General features: G+C 36.9%; 1 protein-coding gene across 6 annotated transcripts in view; it reads right to left on the reverse strand.

The window, feature by feature from the left end:
• Nucleotides 1-18,429, reverse strand: part of PPP2R3A (protein phosphatase 2 regulatory subunit B''alpha) — a 210,849-nt gene that overhangs the window by 35,361 nt on the left and 157,059 nt on the right. Inside the window, exon 11 of one of the 6 annotated variants that reach the window (XM_047736320.1) lies at nucleotides 11,707-11,942. The exons of 4 other annotated variants lie outside the window; for them this stretch is intronic. In XM_047736320.1, the coding sequence (XP_047592276.1) occupies nucleotides 11,903-11,942 (40 nt within the window). In that variant the 3' untranslated portion in view covers nucleotides 11,707-11,902. Of the gene's footprint in view, nucleotides 1-11,706; nucleotides 11,943-13,980; nucleotides 16,101-18,429 lie in introns of those variants that run through there. One more of the 6 variants, XM_047736309.1, reaches the window with a different exon arrangement.

An 18,429-nucleotide genomic window follows, 5' to 3' on the forward strand; every position in this document is an offset into this window, starting at 1 on the left:
ATGAAATATTACTCAGCTAAAAAAAAGAATGAAATCTTGCTATTTGCAAACAACATGGGTAGACTAGAGAGTATAATGCTACATGAAATAAATTAGGTCAGAGAAAGACGAATATTGTATGATTATCACTCATATGTGAAATTTAAGAAACAAAGCAAATAAATGAAGAAAAGACCCAAACAGAAAACCCAGACTCTTAAATACAGAGAACAAATTGGTGGTTGCCAGAGGGGAGGTGGGGAGGGGATGGGTGAAACAGAGGGAATTAAGAGTACACTTATCCTGATGAAGACTGAGAAATGTACAGAACTGTGAAATAATTATATACCTGAAACTAACATAATACTGTATGTTAATTAAAAAAAAAACCCAAAAATGAAATCCTGCCATTTGTGACAACACAGATGGACTCCTGAGGCATTATGCTAGATGAAATAAGTCAAACACAGATACTCTATGATCTCACTTGTATTTGAAATCTAAGAAAAAAATAAATAACTGAGGTCACAGACACAGCGAAAAGACTGGTGGTTACCAGAGTGGAGAGTGGCGGGCGGGGGAGGGGTGCGTGCAAATAGGGTAAAGGTATTGAAAAGGTACAAGCTTCCATTTATAAGTCAGTCCTGGGGATGTAATGTACTGCATGGTGACTATAGTTAAAATACTTTACTGCATATTGAGGGTTGCTAAAATCTTAAAAGTTTTCACAAGAAAAAAATTTTTAACTTTGTATGGTGATGGATGTTAAGTGGACTTATTTTGGCGATCACTTTGCAATATATATGAATACCAAATGATTATGTTGTGTATCTGAAACTAATCTCATATTTCAATTATTACCTCAATAGAAAAACAATTGTTTAAAAAAGAAGCAAGTTGGAGTTGTAGTGAAGTAATTTGAGGTCAGTTTTACAGGCTGTACTTCTATGAGTTTCAAGTTAGAAAAAAATTTGTTTTACTTATTTACTGTGGTTAAAAGCATTACATTTGTTCATAAATCAGTCATAATTTGAGAAGATAGATTCCTTGAGCTTCAGAAAATTTCCCATTTATTACCAGCATATTTTCCACTTTGGCACAATAATAACACCATATTCAGAAAGTAAAATAAAATTAAGAAACTGATTTTTCTTTGGATGCATATCCAAAAGTGGGATTATGGGATCATATGGTCGTTCTATTTTTAATTTTTTGAGGAACTGCCATACTGTTTACCATAATGGTTGTACCAACTTATATTCCCATCAAGAGTCTACCAGTTTCTGTTTTCTCCACATCCTTGTCAACACTTATTATTTTATGACAGACATTGTAAATAATAGGTGGGAGGTGATATTGTGGTTTTGATTTGCATTTCCCTGATGGTTAGCAATATTGAGCATCTTTTTTAAAAAAATTAATTAATTTATTGGTGAGAGAGAGAGAGAGTGAGAGTGTGCATGAGCATGAGGGACAAAGGGCGAGGGAGAGAGAATCTCAAGCAGACTCCCCTGAGTGTGGAGGCTGACATGGGGGTTGATTTCCCAACCCTGAGATCATGGCCTGAGCCGAAACCAAGAGTTACGTGCTTAACCCAATGTGCCACCCAGATGCCCCAATGTTGAGCATCTTTAATTTACCAGTTGGCTATTTGCCTTGTTGCTGTTGTTTTTAAATAGAATTTAAAATTAAAAAAAAAACATAACTACTTTTATTATTAAAATTTTTTAAAATTTAAATTCAATTTAGTTAACATACAGTGATTAGTTCCAGGGGTAAAATTTAGTGATTCATCACTTGCATATAACACCAAGTGCTCATTATATCAAGTGCCCTGCTTAATGCCCATCACTCAGTTACTCCTTCCACCCCACCTACCACCCTCCAGCAACCCTCAGTTTATTTCCTATATAGTTAAGAGTCTCCCATGGTTTGTATCCCTCTGCTTTTATCTTATTTTCTTTTCCTTCCCTTCTCCTATGTTCATCTGTTTTGTTTCTTAAATTCTACATATGAGTGAAATCATATGGGATTTGTCTTTCTCTGACTTATTTTGCTTAGCATAGTACCTTCTAGTTCCATCCACATCATTACAAATGGCAAGATTTCATTATTTTTGATTGCTGAGTAATATTCCATTTTGTGTGTGTGTGTGTGTGTCTGTGTGCATGTGTGTGTAGACACACACCACTTCTTTATCCATTCATCTGTCAATGGACATTTGGACTCTTTCCATACATATTTTAGCTATTGTGGACATTGCGGCTATAAACATTGTGGTGCACGTTCCCCTTCAAATTGCAACTTTTGTATCCTTTAGATAAATACCTAGTGGTGCAATTACTGGACTGGGTAGTTTTATTTTTAACTTTTTGAGGAACCTCCATGCTGTTTTCCAGAGTGGTTGTATCTGCTTGCATTCCCACTAACAGTGTAAGAGGGTTCCCCTTTCTTCACATCCTTACCAACATATGTTGTTTCCTGAGTTGTTAGTTTTAGCCATTCTGACCAGTGTGAGATGGTAGGTATCTCATTGTGGTTTTGATTTCTATTTCACTGAGGCTGAGTGATGTTGAGCATTTTTTCATGCATCTGTTAGCTGTCTGGATGTCGTCTTTGGGGGAAATGTCTGTTCATGTCTTCTGCCCATTTCTTGATGGGATTTTTTTTGTTTTCCAGTTGTTGAGTTTGATATGTTCTTTTTTTTTTTTTTTTAAGATTTTATTTGACAGAGAGATCACAAGTAGGGAGAGAGAGGAGGAAGCAGGCTCCCCGCTGAGCAGAGAGCCCGATGTGGGGCTCAATCTCAGGACCCTGAGATCATGACCTGAGCCAAAGGCAGAGGCTTAACACACTAAGCCACCCAGGCGCCCTATGTTCTCTATAGATTTTGGATACTAGCCTTTTATCAGATATATCATTTGCAAATATTTTCTCCCATTCTGTAGGTTGCCCTTTAGTTTTGTTGATTGCTTCCTTAGCTGTGTAAAAGCTTTTTATCCTAATGAAGTCCCAATAGTTCATTTTTGCTTTTGTTTCCCTTGCGTTTGGAAACATGTCTGGCAAGAAGTTGCTGTGGCCAAGGTCAAAGATGTTGCTGTCTGTGTTCTCCTCTAGGATTTTAATGGATTCCTGTCCCACATTTAGGTCTTTCATCCATTTTGAACTTATTTATGCATATGGTATAAGTGGTCCAGTTTCATTCTTCTGTATGTTGTTGTCCAGTTTCCCAACACTACTTGTTGAAGAGATTGTCTTTTTTTCATTGGATATTCCTTCCTTGTGTGTCAAGGATTAGTTGACCATAGATTTGAGGGTCCATTTCTGGATTCTCTAGTGTGTTCCACTGATCTACGTGTCTGTTATTATGCCAGTACCATATTGTCTTGATGACTGCAGCTTTGTAGTACAGGTTAAGGTCTAGAACTATAATGCCACCAGCTTTTTCTTTTTCTTTTCTTCTTTTTTTTTTTTTTTTTTTTGGTGCAATTATAAATGGGATTGATTCCTTAATTTCTCTTTCTGCTGCTTCATTGTTAGCGTATAGAAATGCAACAGACTTCTGTATATTGATTTTATATCCTGTGACTTTGCTGAATTTCTGTATCAGTTCTAAAAAGTTTTTGGTGGAGTATTTGGGTTTTCTACATAAACTACCATGTCTGTGAAGAGTGCAAGTTTGACTTATTTGTCAATTTGGATGCCTTTGATTTTGGTTTGTTGTTCAATTGCTAAGCCTAGGACTTCCAGTACTATGTCAAACAACAGTGGTGAGAGTGGACATCTGGGTCATGTTCTTGATCTTAGAGGAAAAGCTCTCAGTTTTTCCCCATTGAGGATGATATTCCTTGTGGATCTTTTGTACATGGCCTTATGATGTTGAGGTATGTTCCCTCTATCTCTGCATAGTTGAGGTTTTTATTAAGGAAGGATGCTATATTTTGTCAAATGCTTTTTCTTCATCTATTGAGAAGATTATATGGTTCTTGTCCTTTATTAATGTGGTGTATCACATTGATTGACTTGCAGATATTGAACCAAACTTGCAGCCTGGGAATAAATCTCACTTGGTCATGGTGACTAATCATTTTAATGTACTGTTGGATCCTACTAGCCAGCATTGTGGTAAGAATTTCTGCATCTGTGCTCATCACAGATATAGGTTTGTAATTCTCCTTTATAATGGGGTCTTTGTCTATTTTTTTTTTTTTTTTTGGATCAAGGTAATGTTGGTTGGTCTCACAGAATGAGTTTGGAAGTTTTCCTTCCATTTCTACTTTTTGGAACAGTTTCAGAAGAATAGGTATTATTAACTCTTGTTTTATAGAATTCCTCTGGGAAGCCACCTAGCCTTGGCCTCTTGTTTTTTGGGAGATTTTTCATTACTGATTCAACTTCTTTGCTGGTTATTGATCTGTTCAGGTTTTCCTATTTCTTCTGGTTTCAGTTTTGGTAGTTCATAATGTTTCTAGGAATTTATCCATTTCTTTCAGACTAATTTGTCGGAATATAATTGCTCATAATACTCTAATTGTTTGTATTTCTTTTGTGTTGGTTGTAATTTCTCCTCTTTCATTCATGGTTTTATTTATTTGGGTCCTTTCTCTTTTCTTTTTGATAAGTCTGGTTAGGGATTTATCAATCTCATTAATTCTTTCAAAGAACCAGCTCCCAGCTTTGTTGATCTCAACTGTTTTTTTTTAAATTTCTATATTATTGATTTCTGTTCTAATCTTTATTATTTCTCTTCTCCTGGTGGATTTAGGCTTTATTTGCTGTTCTTTTTCCAGTTGCTTTAGGTGTAAGGTTAGCTTGTGTATTTCTTGTTTCATGTGGAAGGCCTGTATTGCTATATACTTTGCTGCCTCCCAAAGGTTTTGAATTGTTGTTTTCATTTTTATTTGATTCCATGTGGTTTTAAAATTCTTCTTTAATTTCCTTGTTGGCCCATTCATTTTTTTTTTAAGATTTTATTTATTTATTTGACAGACAGAGATCACAAGTAGGCAGAGAGGCAGGCAGAGAGAGAGGGGGAAGCAGACTTCTTGCTGAGCAGAGAGCCTGATGTGGCCTTGATCACAGGACCGTGAGATCACAACCCAAGCCGAAGGCAGCGGCTTAACCCACTGAGCCATGCAGGCGCCCCTGGCCCATTCATTCTTTAGTGAGTTCTTTAACCTCCATGTATTTGTGATCCTTCCAAATTTTTTCTCGTAGTTGACTTCAAGTTTCTTCACACTGTGGTCTGAAAATATGAATGGTATATCTCAAATCTTTTACTGGTGGAGACCTGATTTGTGACTTCATATTTTATCTATTCTGCAGAATGCTTCATGTGTACTCAGAGAGAATGTGTACTCTGCTGCTTCAGGATGAAATGCTCTGACTGTATCTGTTAAGTCCATCTGGTCCAGTGTGTCATTCAAAGCCCTTGTTTCCTTGTTAATCTTCTGCTTAGATGATCTGTCCATTGCTGTAGTGGGGTGTTAAAGTCCCCTACTATTATTGTATTATTATCAATGAGTTTCCTTAATTTTATAATTAAGTAATTCATATATTTGGGTGCTCCCAAGTTAGGGGTATAAATATTTACAATTGCTAGATCTTGTTGGATAGACCCTTTAATTATGATAGAGTGTCCTTCATCTTTTATTTCAGTCTTTGGTTTAAAATCTAGTTTGTCTGATAAAAGGACATCTACTCTAGTTTTCTTTTGATGTCCATTAGCACAATAAATGGTTTTCTACCCCCTCATTTTCAATCTGGAGGTGTCTTTGGGTCTAAAATGAGTCTTGTAAGCAGCATATCAATGAATCTTGGTCTTTTTGTTTGAACCTTTCTGATTCCCTATGTCCTAAATTGGAGCATTTAGTCTGTCTACATTCAGAGTAATTATTGAAAGATATGAATTTAGTACCACTGTTGTGTTTGTTTGTTGTTTCTATAGATTGTCTATTCCTTTCTGGTCTTTGTTACTTTTGGGCTCTCTTTCCTCTCAAAGAGTCCCCTTTAATATTTCTTTTAGGGATGGTTTAGTGTTCACAAATTCTTTGAGTTTTTGTTTTGGAAATGCTTTCTCTCTCCTATTCTGAATGACAGCCTTGCTAGATAAAGTATTCTTGGCAGGATAATTTCCCCATGTAGCATATTCAATATATTATGAAGGTCCTTTCTGGCCTGCCAGGTCTCTGGACAGGTCTGCTGCCAACCTTATGTGTCTACCCTTTAGATTAAGGACCTTTTGTTCTGATCTTGCTTTCAGGATTTTCTCTTTATTTTTTTAATTTGCAAGTTTCACTTTGTTGAGTTGACCTATTTTCGTTGATTTTGAGGGGAGTTCTCTGTGCTTCTTGTGTTTGAATGCGTTTCCTTCCACAGATTACAGAAATTCTAAGTATAATTTGCTCAGCTATACCTTCTGCCCCTTTTTCCTGCTCTTTATCTTCTGGGACTCCTATAATATGGATATTATTTCCCTTAATGGAATTGTTGAGTTCCCTAAGTCTACCCTTGTGATCTAATAGTTTTCATTTTCTTTCTTCTTTTCTGCTCTTTTTAAATAATTTTATCTTCTATATCACTGATTCATTGCTCTACTTGTTCATTTTCATTTTTACAGTCTCCGTATCTGTATCTTGGTAACAGCATTTTAAATTTTAGCCTGACTAGATTTTAGTTGTCTCTATAGTAAGGAATTCTCCACTGTCTTCTATGCTTTTTTCAAGCCCAGCTAGTATCCTTACAATCATTTTAAATTCTATTTCAGACATCTTACTTATATCTATATTGATTAAATCCCTGACTGAACACTATCTCCTGTTTTTTTCCCTTTGGGGTGAATTTGTCTAGTCATTTTGTCCAGAAAAAAAAAAAAAAAAGAAAAAACCCAACAACAACAAATAAACAAAAAAACTAGATCCTGGGTGTGTTTTGGTCCACTTGTTAAAAGAAACCAGTTCCTAAAATTAGAAAGAATAACATACATATGTTTATATATAGATAAAATAACATACAATGAAACAAAACAAAAATAAGGAAACAAAAGGAAACAAAAATAAAAAAACATACATGAAGTATACGTAAAAAAATTGAAAAATAAAAAATAATTGAAAAGATTATAATTGAAAAAAGAATTACTGAAGACTAAAGAATAAAACCACAAAGAATGTTATATACTGTTTTCCCGAAAAGCTAAAGCTTTGCAGCCCTCTATGATCAATCAAGTTGGTTCAAGTGAGTTGGTTTTGTTGGTGTTCTGGGAGAAGGAGTCTGTTGTGCTGATTCTCAGGTGGATTTGCCCTAGTGGAAATGTGCTTCAAAGTGTGGAGGGAGGCAGGGCTCAGGCTAAGTGGCTCTGGGTTCCAGTAGGTGGTGCTGTTTTGCTCCCTGAAGGTTTTTAGCACTGAGGGGTGAGATGAGGATGGCCACACCTGGCTCTCTGGCCCCAGAGCTGAATATTCGCACCCAATAGTCTTTAGTGAGCCCTCACAGAAGAGCAACCAGTCTTGTCTCCCTGGTTTCTATCAAAATTCTGTGTTCATCCAGCCTGTGACCAAGCATTTTTATCTCAGGCACATGACTGAGTTTCAACTCCAAATTTTAGAGAATGCTGTGGCTAGGACTGCATTGTTCCCTTCAGGGAGGGTCTCATCTCACTTCTGCCTTTTGTTGGACCCATCCCAGGAGAGTGATTGTACAGCTCTGCAGTAGTTCCACTTTATGGCAACACACAGCAAAAAGCCAGCATGTAGACTCACTCTTCTCAGCTGGCTTCCCTGCTCCTATACCTGAGAATTCTGCTGCACTCAGGCATGACATGTTTGTCTTTCAACCCCAGGGATCCTCAGACCGGGCTGTCACACCTGGGATTCTGCCACACTTCTCCACCTGAGCACCTTTAACCTAGGCATGTCCCCCACTGGAGCACTGGAGCAGACCTCAAAAAGTTTCGATTTTGCACTTTGCTGCTTGTAATACTTTGAGGTAGGCTTCTTCTTCTTCTTCTTTTTTTTAAGATTTTCATTTATTCGTTTGACAGACAGAGACACAGTGAGAGAAGGAATACAAGCAGGGGGAGTGGGAGAGGGAAAAGCAGGCTTCCCGCTGAGCAGGGAGTCCAATTCGGGGCTCGATCCCAGGAATCCAGGACCCTGGGATCATGACCCAGCGGAAGGCAGACAGACGCTTAACAACTGAGCCACCCAGGCGCCCCTTGAGGTAGGCTTCTTAAGTAGGCTCTGTCCCCTCTGTGGTATCCTCAGCTATATCACACCAGATTCAAGTCTCTGTATCTCCTATCTTCCAAACAGTGGTTGTTTTTCTACTTGTAGACTTGCAGTATTTGTTTTCTCAGATCTCTGATTGATTTCCTGGGCGTTCAGAATGATTCAATAACTATCTACTTGTATTTGAGGGATGAAACAAGCTTAGGATCCCCCTAGTCCTCTGCCATCTTAACTTCTTCTCTGTTGGCTATTTATTTTGAGATATGTCTATTCAGGTCCTCTGCCCATTTTACTTTTTCTTTCTTCTTTTTTTTTTTTTTTTAAGATTTTATTGATTTATTTGACACAGAGAGAGGGGGAGAGAGAGAGAGATCACAAGTAGGCAGGGAGGCAGGCAGAGAGAGAGGGGGAAGCAGGCTCCCTGCTGAGCAGAGAGCTCGATGTGGGGCTCGATCCCAGGACCCTGGGATCATGACCTGAGCCGAAGGCAGAGGCTTAACCCGCTGAGCCACCCAGGTGCCCCCCATTTTACTTTTTATTACATTCCCCCCCCCCCACCAAGTTTTTATTTAAATTCTAGCTAGTTAACATATACTGCAATATTAGTCTCAGGTGTAGAATTTAGTGATTCATCACTTACACACAGCACCTGGTTCTCATCACAAGTGCCCTCCTTGGTACACACCACCTACTTAACATATCACCTCACCCACCAACCCTCCAGTAACCCTCAATTTGTTCTCTATGGTTAAGAGTCTATTTCTTGGTTTGCCTTCCTTGGCCCCCATGTTTGTTTTGTTTCTTAAATTCCACTTAGGAGTAAAATCATATGATATTCGTCTTTCTCTGACTTAATTTTGCTTAGCAAAATACTCTAGCTCCATTCACGTCATTGCACATGGCAAGATTTCACTCTTTTTTTTTTATGGCTGAATAGAATCGTATTGTATACCATATCTTCTTTATCCATTCATTAGTCGATGTGCATTTGGGCTCTTTTCATAGCTTGGATTACTGATAACGGTACTATAAACCCTGGGTTGCGTGTCTACCTCTGAATCAGTATTTTTGTATCCTTTGAATAAATGCCTAATAGTGCAACTGCTGGATTATAGGGTAATTCTAATTTTAATTTTTGAGAAACCTCCTTAGTATTTTCCAGAGTGCCTGCACCAGTTTGCATTCCCACCAACAGTGTAAGAGGGCTCTCCTTTCTCCACAGCCTCACCGGCACCTGTTGTTTCCAGTGTTATTAATTTTAGTCATTCTGATTGGTTTGAAGTGATAGCTCATTGTAGTTTTGATTTGTATTTCTCTGATGATGAGTGATGCTGAGCATCTTTTCATGTGTCTGTTAGCCATGTGTTTGGTCTTCTTTGGAAAAATTTTTATTCATTTCTTCTGCCCAGTTTTAAACTGGGTTATTTCTCTTTTGGGTGTTGAGTTTGATATATTCTTTATATATTTGGGATATTAACCCCTTACCAGATATGTCATTTGCAAATTTCTTCTCCCATTCTGGAGGCTACCTTTTAGTTCTGTTGATTATTTCCTTCACTGTGCAGCTTTTTATTTTGATAAAGTCCCAACAGTTCATTTTTGCTTTTGTTTCCTTTGCCTCAGGACATGTATCTAATAAGAAGCTGCTAAAGCCAAGGTCAGAGAGGTTACTGCCCATGTTCTCCTCTAGGATTTGGATGGATTCATTTAGGTCTTTCATCCATTTTGAATTTATATATGTTTATGGTTTAAGAAAGTAGTCCAGTTTCATTCTTCTGCATGTTGCTGTTTAGTTTTCTCAACACCACTTGTTGAAGAGAGTGTCTTTTTTCATTGCATATCCTTTCCTGCTTTGTTGAAGATTAATTGACCGTGTAGTTGTGAGTTCATTTCTGGATTTTCTATTATGTTCCACTGACTGTTTTTGTGCCAGTACCATACCATCTTGGTCATGATAGCTTTGTAATGTAGCTTGAAGCCTGGAATTGTGATGCCCCCAGCTTTGCTTTTCGAGACTCCTTTGGCTATTTGGGGTCTTTTGTGGTTCCATACAAATTTTAGGATTGTTTGTTTCTAGCTCTATGAAAAATGTTGGTGGTATTTTGATAGGAATTGCATTAAGTGTGTAGATTGCTTTGGGTAGTACAGACATTTTAACAATATTTTTCTTGCAATCCATGAGCATGGAATGATTTTCCACTTCTTTGTGTCATCTTAAATTTCTTTCATCAGTGTTTTACAGCTTTCAGGGTACAGATCTTTTTTTTACCTCTTTGGTTAGGCTTATTCCTAAGTATCTTATGGTTTTTGGTACAATTATAAATGGAATTGATTTCTTGATTTCTCATTCTGTTGATTCATTATTGTATACACAGAAATGCAAGATTTCTATATGTTGATTTTGCCTTTCCCCATTAAAAAAAAAGATTTACTTATTTTAGAGAGTGTGTGTGTGTGTGTGTAAGCAGGGGGTGAGGGGAGAGACAGAGGGAGATGGAGTGGTAGAGAGATAATTTTCAACTGACTCCCCACTGAGCAGAAAGCCTGATGTGGGGCTTGATCTCATGTCCCTGAGATGATGATCTGAGCCAAAATTAAGAGTCAGATGCTTAACTGATACTCCCAGGTACTCCTGCATTTGTCCATTTTTAAACTGAGTTGTTTTATTATTGAATGGTTTGCATTCCTTATATATTTTGGATGTTGACTTATCAGATGTATGGTTTGCAAATATCTTCTCCCATTCTGTAGGCTGTTTTTACTCTTGATCTTTCCCTACTAGATGCTTTTTAGTTTGATACAATCCCACTGTCTATTTTTGCATTTTTTTCACCTGTGCTTTTGGATCATATAAAAAAGATCAAATTGTACAGATGAATGTCAAGAAGTTTGTTCTATGTGTTTTTTCTTCTAGTAGTTTTAGTTTCAGGCCTTAAATTTAACTCTTTAATCCATTTTGAGGCTTTTGTTGTTGTTGTTTTAATGAAGTGAGGTAAGTGTCCAACTTAATTCTTCTGCATGGAGATAACCAGTTTTCCCAGCATCCTTTATTGAAGAGACTTTCCATTCCTCATGTGTGTTCATGGCACTGTTGTCAAAGGTCAATTGACCATAAATGCAGGGATCTATTTATGGGATCTCTATATAGTCTATATTTTGATGTTTTTTGGTCAATACCATGCTTTTTTGATGAGTGTAGCTTTGTAGTATATTTTGAAATCAGATAATATGATGTCTCTAGCTTTGTTCTTATTGCTCAAGATTGCTTTTGCACTTCGCAGTCTTTTGTGATCCCAAATGAACTTTAGGATTATTTTGTCTACTTTTGTGAAAAATGTTACTGGAATTGTGAGATGGACTGCACTGATCTGTAGACAGCTTTGGAGAGTATTTTTTTTTTTTAAAGATTTTATTTATTTATTTGACAGAGAGATCACAAGTAGGCAGAGAGGCAGGCAGAGAGAGAGAGGAGGAAGCAGGCTCCCTGCCGAGCAGAGAGCCCGATGCGGGGCTCGATCCCAGGACTCTGAGATCATGACCTGAGCCGAAGGCAGTGGCTTAACCCACTGAGCCACCCAGGCACCCCAGCTTTGGAGAGTATTTTAATATTATTAACTCTTCTAATCCATGAAGATGGGATATCCTTCCTTTTTTTTTTCGTGTCCTCTTCAAATTCTTTCATTAAGATTTTATAGATTTCAGTGCACAAATCTTTGACCTCCTTGGTTAAATGTATTCCTATAATAAAAAAATTTTTTGATGCTATTGTACATGAGATTGTTTTATTTTATCCCAGATACCTTATTAGTATGTACAAATGGAACTGATTTTTGTAGATTGGTTTTGTATCCTGCAACTTCACTAAATTAGTTCATTAGTTCTCATAGTGTTTTGGTAGCCTTTAGAATTTTATATATAAAATTGATCCTTGAACAACATGGGTTTGAACTGCATGGGTCCACTTATACATGGCCTTTTCTTGGTAAGTACAATATAATAAATGTATATTCTCTTCCTTATAATTTTTTAACTCTTTTCCCTCTAGCTTAACTAAGAATACAGTATGTAATACATGTAACATACAAATATGTGTTAGTCCACTGTTTAAGTTATCATGAAGGCTTCTAGTCAACAGTAGGCTATTAGTAGTTAAGTTTTTGGGGAGTCAAAAGTTAAATGTGGATTTCTGACTGTGTAGGAGGTCAGTGCTCCTAACTCGTGTTGTTACAGGGTCAACTGTATAAGATTATCTCTTCTGTAAAAAGAAAAAAACTTTACTTCTTCCTTTCTGATTTGGAAGCCTTTTCTTTATCTTGCCTAAAAATTCTGGCTAGACTTCCAGTTCAACTTCCAGTTGAATAAGTGGCAAGAGTGGGCATCCTTGTCTTATTCCTGATCTTAGTTTTAGGAAAAGCTGACAGCTTTCACCAATGAGTATGATGTTAATTGTTAGCTTGTTATATAGAGCCTTTATTTTGTTGAGGTACATTCTTTCTCTATGCTGTGTGTGTGTGTGTGTGTGTGTTTAAATTATGAAATGTGAATTTTGTCAAATTTTTTTTGTATCTATGGAGTTGATCATATTATTTTTTCACTTCTGTTAATGTTGTATATGACACTTACTAATTTGCATATGTTAAACCATCTTTACCCTAGGGATAACCCCCAATTTATCATGGTGTATGATCCTCTTATTGTGCTGTTGAATTTGGTTGCTAGCATTTTGTTGAGGATTTCTGCATCTACGTTCATCAGGAATATTGGTCTATACTTTCCTTGTAGTATCTTTGGCTCTGGAATAGGGTATTATTTCTGGCCTTGTAAAATGAGTTTGTGAGTGCTCCCTCCTCTTCAGTTTTTGAGAAGAGTTTGGGAAGCACTGGCATTTATTTTTCTTTACCTATGAAGCCATCAGGTCTTGGGCTTTTTTTTTTTTTCCTTGGAAGGTTTTTAATTGTTGATTCTATCTCCATACTCATTATTGGTCTATTCAGATATTCTATTTCTTCAGGATTCAGTCTTGGTAGGTTCTATGTTTCTAGGAACTTTTCCATTCTTGTATGTTTTCAATTTTGTTGGCATATAAATCTTCATAGTATCTTGTGATTTTATTTCTGTGGAATCAATTGTAATATCTTCTCTTTCATGTATAATTTATGAGTCTTCTTTTTCTTAGTCTAAGATTTGTCAATTTTATCTTTTCAAAAAAACAATTCTTAGTTTCATTGATCTTTTCTACTGTTTTTCTAGTCTGTATATCATCTATTTCTGATTTTTATTATTTTCTTCCTTCTGCTAATTTTAGGTTTGGTGTGTTCTTTTTCTAGTTTCTTGAGGTATAAAAGCTAGATTATTTCAGGTCTTTCTTTTTTTCTTACTATGGGCATTTATGTTTTTATTTTTTTTTAAAGATTTCATTTATTTATTTGACAGAGATCACAAGTAGGCAGAGAGGCAAGTGGGGGGGGGGGGAGGAGCAGGCTCCCCGCTGAGCAGAGAGCCTGATGTGGGACTCAATCCCAGGACCCTGAGATCATGACATGAGCCGAAGGCAGAGGCTTAACCCACAGAGCCACCCAGGCACCCCACTATGGGCATTTATTAAAGTTCACTCTTAGAACTGCTTTTGCTGCATCCCATAAGTTTTGCTATGTTTTGTTTCCATTTTCATTTGTCTCAAGATACTTTTTGATTTCACTTCCGATTTCTTCTTTGACTAATTGATCATGAGTGTTTTCACTTTCCACATATTTGCGATTTTCTTCCTGCTATTGACTTCTAGCCTTTTTTTTTTTTTTTTTTTTTTTACACCACTGTGGTTGGAAAAGATACCTGATATAATTCAATCTTCTGAAATTTATTGACTTGTTTTGTGGTCTAACATATGATCTATCCAGGAAAATTCTCTGTGCATGCTTAAAATGAATGTGTTATCTTGTTGCTGTTGGATGGAATGCTCTGCATATGTCTGTTAGAATGATTTGGTTTGTATTGCTGTTCAAGTCTGCTGTTTCCTAATTTTTCATCTGGATGATCTATCCATTGTTGCAAGTAGGCTACTGAGGCCCCCTATAATTATACTGCTATTTCCCCCCTCAGTTCTGTTAATATTTACTTTATACACTTAGGTACTCCAATGTTGGGTGCATATATATTCACAGTTGTTGTATCCTCTTGATGAATCAACTCCTTTATCATTATATAATGACTTTCTTTTGACTTAACATCTATTTTGTCTGATATTAAGTAATGTCACCCTGCTCTCTTTTGGTTACCATTTGAATGGAAGATCTTTTCCCATCCCTTCACTTTTAGCTTATGTGTGTCCTTAGAGGTAAAATGAGTCCCTAATAGGCAGCATATTGTGGGATCTTGTTTTTTAAATCCATTTAGCCACTCTGTGTCTTTTGATTGGCAATTTTGATCCATTTACATTTAAAGTAATTATATACAAGGACTTAGTACCGCCATTTTGTTAATTGGTTTTGACTACTGTGTAATTCTATTATTCCTTTCTAGCTATCATCCTTTGTCATTTGCTAATTTCTTGTAGTGGTATACTTTGATTACTTTCTCTTTATCTTTTGTGTATCTACTATAGGTTTAGTTTTGGTTAACATTAAGCTTCCAATAAAACATAGTTCTAACAATCTATTTTAAGTTGGCAATAACTTAAGTTTAATTGCATACAAAATCCGTATGGTTTAACTTTTCCTTCCCCAACATTTTGTTATTGATATCACAATTTATTTCTATATTCTGTATCCAGGACCAAATTATTGTAGATGTAGTTATTTCTGATACTTTTGTCTTTTAACTTATATACCAGAGTTAAAAGTGATTTATGCACTCTATTGGAGTATTAGAGTATTCTGAATTTGACTCTATTCTTAGTTTTACAGTGAGTTTTAAACTTTCATATGTTCTCCTTTTAGTTGGCATTCTTTCAACTTGAGAACTCTGTTTAGCATTTCTTGTAAGGCAGGTCTGTTGTGATGAACTCTCACAGATGTTGTTTGACTCAGAAAGTCTTTATCTCTCCTTTTTTTTCTGAAGGACAGCTTTGCCAAGTATAGTGTTCTTGGTTGGCAGTTTTTCCTTTGACACTTAGAAGATATCATCCCACTCTTTACTGGTCTGCAAGGTAGTCTACTAAGAAACCCACTGCTAGGGATTCCCATGTATATGATGAGTTGGTTTTCTCTTGCTGTTTTCAAAATTGTCTTAGACTTTTGAGAATTTGCTTATAATGTGTCTCGGTGAAGATCTCTTTATATTTTATGTTTGGGGTTCCTTGGACTTCACAGATCTGGATGTTCATTTCCCTCCCCAGATTACAGATTAGTAAAGTTTTTTTTTTTGTCATTATTTCTTTAAATAAGTTTTCTTCCTTTCTTTATCTGTATTTCTGGGACTCCCATTAATATGAATATTGTTTCTTTTAGTGGTGTCCTGTAACTCTTCTAGGATTTTTGCTTTCTTTTTCATTTTTTTCTTTTCCTTTTCTTTCCTCTGACTGGGTAATTTCAGTTGACCAGTCTTCATGCTCACCAATTCTTTCTTTTGCTTAATAGAGTCTGTTGGTGAAGCTGTCTGTGGAATTTTTCAGGGCAGTCATTGTGTTCTTTATCCCCAGAATATCCTTTTGGCTTGTTTTTATGGTTTCTCTTTGTTGCACTTCTCATTTTCTTCATGCATTGTTTCCCTGAATTTGCTCAGTTCTTTGTTTTCTTATGAAGTTCACTGAAATTTTTTAAGATGATTATTTTCAATTTTGTCACACAGTTTGCAGATCTCAATTTCTTTAGGTCAGTTACTAGTATTTTGTTTCTTTGGTGATGTCACATTCCCTTGGTTATCCAAGATCCTTGTAACATTGCATTGGTGTCCCTGCATCTGAAAAAGCAGGCATCGCTTTCAGTCTTTAAAGACCGACTTTGGGGGGCGCCTGGTTGGCTCAGTGGGTTAAGGCCTCTGCCTTCAGCTCGGGTCATGATCCCAGGGTCCTGGGATCGAGCCCCACATCGGGCTCTCTGCTCGGCGGGGAGCCTGCTTCCTCCTCTCTCTCTCTGCCTACTTGTGATCTCTATCTGTCAAAAAAAAAAAAAAAAAAAGACTGACTTTGGCAGGGAATGCCCTTTAGCAGTCTGTGTGCTCAGAAACTCTGGGCAAGCTGCCTCCTAGGGTCTTTGGGTGAGTTTGTGGCTAGAATCAGGAGGCCAAGGTCAGCAGGTGACTGGGCTTGTGCCTGGGTCCATGAGGGCCAATATGGTAGTAACTGGGTCTTGAGCCAGAGTCTGCAAGGTGTGGCCTACTTTTGGGATGGGTCTGTGATGCCTGTAGTATAAGTCTGCAGTGGTGGACCTGGAGCCTGGGTCTCTTGGGGCTGGTCATTATCAAGGTCTACTGGGTTTTTACTGGAGCCTAGAGATCTAGGGGCTGATCTGGCACTAGGGCAAGCCTGAGGTTGCAGGGGCCAACCTGGTGCTGGACAATTATGGAGAATGTTGTATAGTCGCTTGCTTGGTGTAGTGAAGTGTAGTGTAGTAAAGTCTGGCTTGGTGTTGTGAAGTCTGGCTTGGTGTTGAAGTGAGTCTGAGGCTGGGTCCATGGGGGCTGGTGTAGCATTGGGCTGGGCCTTGTGGCTGGGCCCACTGGTGCTAGTCTGGAATTGGTGTTCACGGAGGGTCTGTTGCTGGAGTCCACAGTCAAGTTGGACACTCACTTCACTCTCCTTCCCCCATGGAGAGGGTGTCTCTCCATACTAGGCTGCCTCTGCTTTAGAGATGGGATGACACAGGTAATATGAGATTTTCCTTTCTACCTTCTTCATCTTTTCTTATTTCTGTGCTCCATCCAGGTGCTGCAATCTCTTACCTAGAATCCTTAGTTCTGGTGATGGTATTTCTTTTGTATGAATGTATATCCAACTCTCAGTACCCTTTCTTAAAACACTATTTTTCCCCCTTAGAATTATCTTGGCATCCTTGTTGCCATATCCTAGCCATAAATGTGAGGATTTATTTTTACTTCTGAACTTCTAATTCAACACTGCTTATCTACATGTCAATCTTTGTGCCAGTATCACATTGTCTTGTTTAAATTAGCTTTATATATTTTGAAATTGGTAAGTGTGAATCCTATGATTTTATTTTTTTCTCAAGATTATTTTGGCTACTCTGATCCCTTTGTAGTTCTATATGAATTCAGGATTCAGCTTTTTCATTTCTACAAAAACAACAAAAAGTAGCTGGGATTTTCTAAGGAGTTGCTTTGAATCTATAAACCTATTTGTGGAGTACTGATGTTCTAACTATTTTTAAACCTTCTGATCCATGAATATGGGACGCCTTCATTTCATTTAGATCTTCCTTAATTTTTTTCAACAATGTTTTGGTAGTTCTCACAGTATAAGTTTTATACTTCTTTTGTTAAATATATTCCAGTTATTTTATTCTTTTTGCTGTTATTATAACTGGAATTATTTCCTTATTTTTGGCTTTTCATTCTTTGTGCATAGAAGTAGAATTGATTTTCTAAAATAAACTTGTATTATATCCTGCAACTTACTTAATCTTTACTGAATTCAAATAGTTTTTCAATAGATTTCTTGGGATTTCCTATATTCAAATAGATAGTTTTCCTTCTTCCTTTCCAATTTGGATGCTTTTTATTTCATTAATTTGCCTAACAGTCCTGGCTAGAACCTCCAGTACAAGGCTGAAAGAACAGACATCTTTGTTTTTTTCCTGATCATAGGGAATAACTTTCAATCTTTCACTATACACTAGTTGTTAGCTATGGGTTTTTCATAGATATTCTTTATTAGGTCAAAGAAATTCCCTTCCACTTTTAGTTTAAGTGGTTTTTTTTTTTTTTTAATCAAGAGGAGGTATTGTACTTTTTCAACTGCTTTCTCTGAGACTACTGGGATGATCATGTGGTTTCAATCATTTGTTCTATTAATATGGTATATTATATTGATTGATTTTTAGATGGTAAACCAACTTTGCATTATTATCTGCTTTGGGTATCTGGGTAACACTGGTCTTGTAGAATGAATCTGGAAGTGTTCTTTACTCTTTTATTCTTTGGAAGGTTGTAAAGAATTACTATTTTTTTCAGGTATATGATTTAGTGATTCATCACTTACATACAACACCTGGTGCTCATCACAACTAGTGGACTCCTTAGACCTCATCACATATTTGACCCATCCTCCCAC

The sequence above is a fragment of the Lutra lutra genome, chromosome 1 (genome assembly GCF_902655055.1).
Source record: "Lutra lutra chromosome 1, mLutLut1.2, whole genome shotgun sequence".
NCBI classification, from domain to species: Eukaryota; Metazoa; Chordata; class Mammalia; order Carnivora; family Mustelidae; genus Lutra; species Lutra lutra.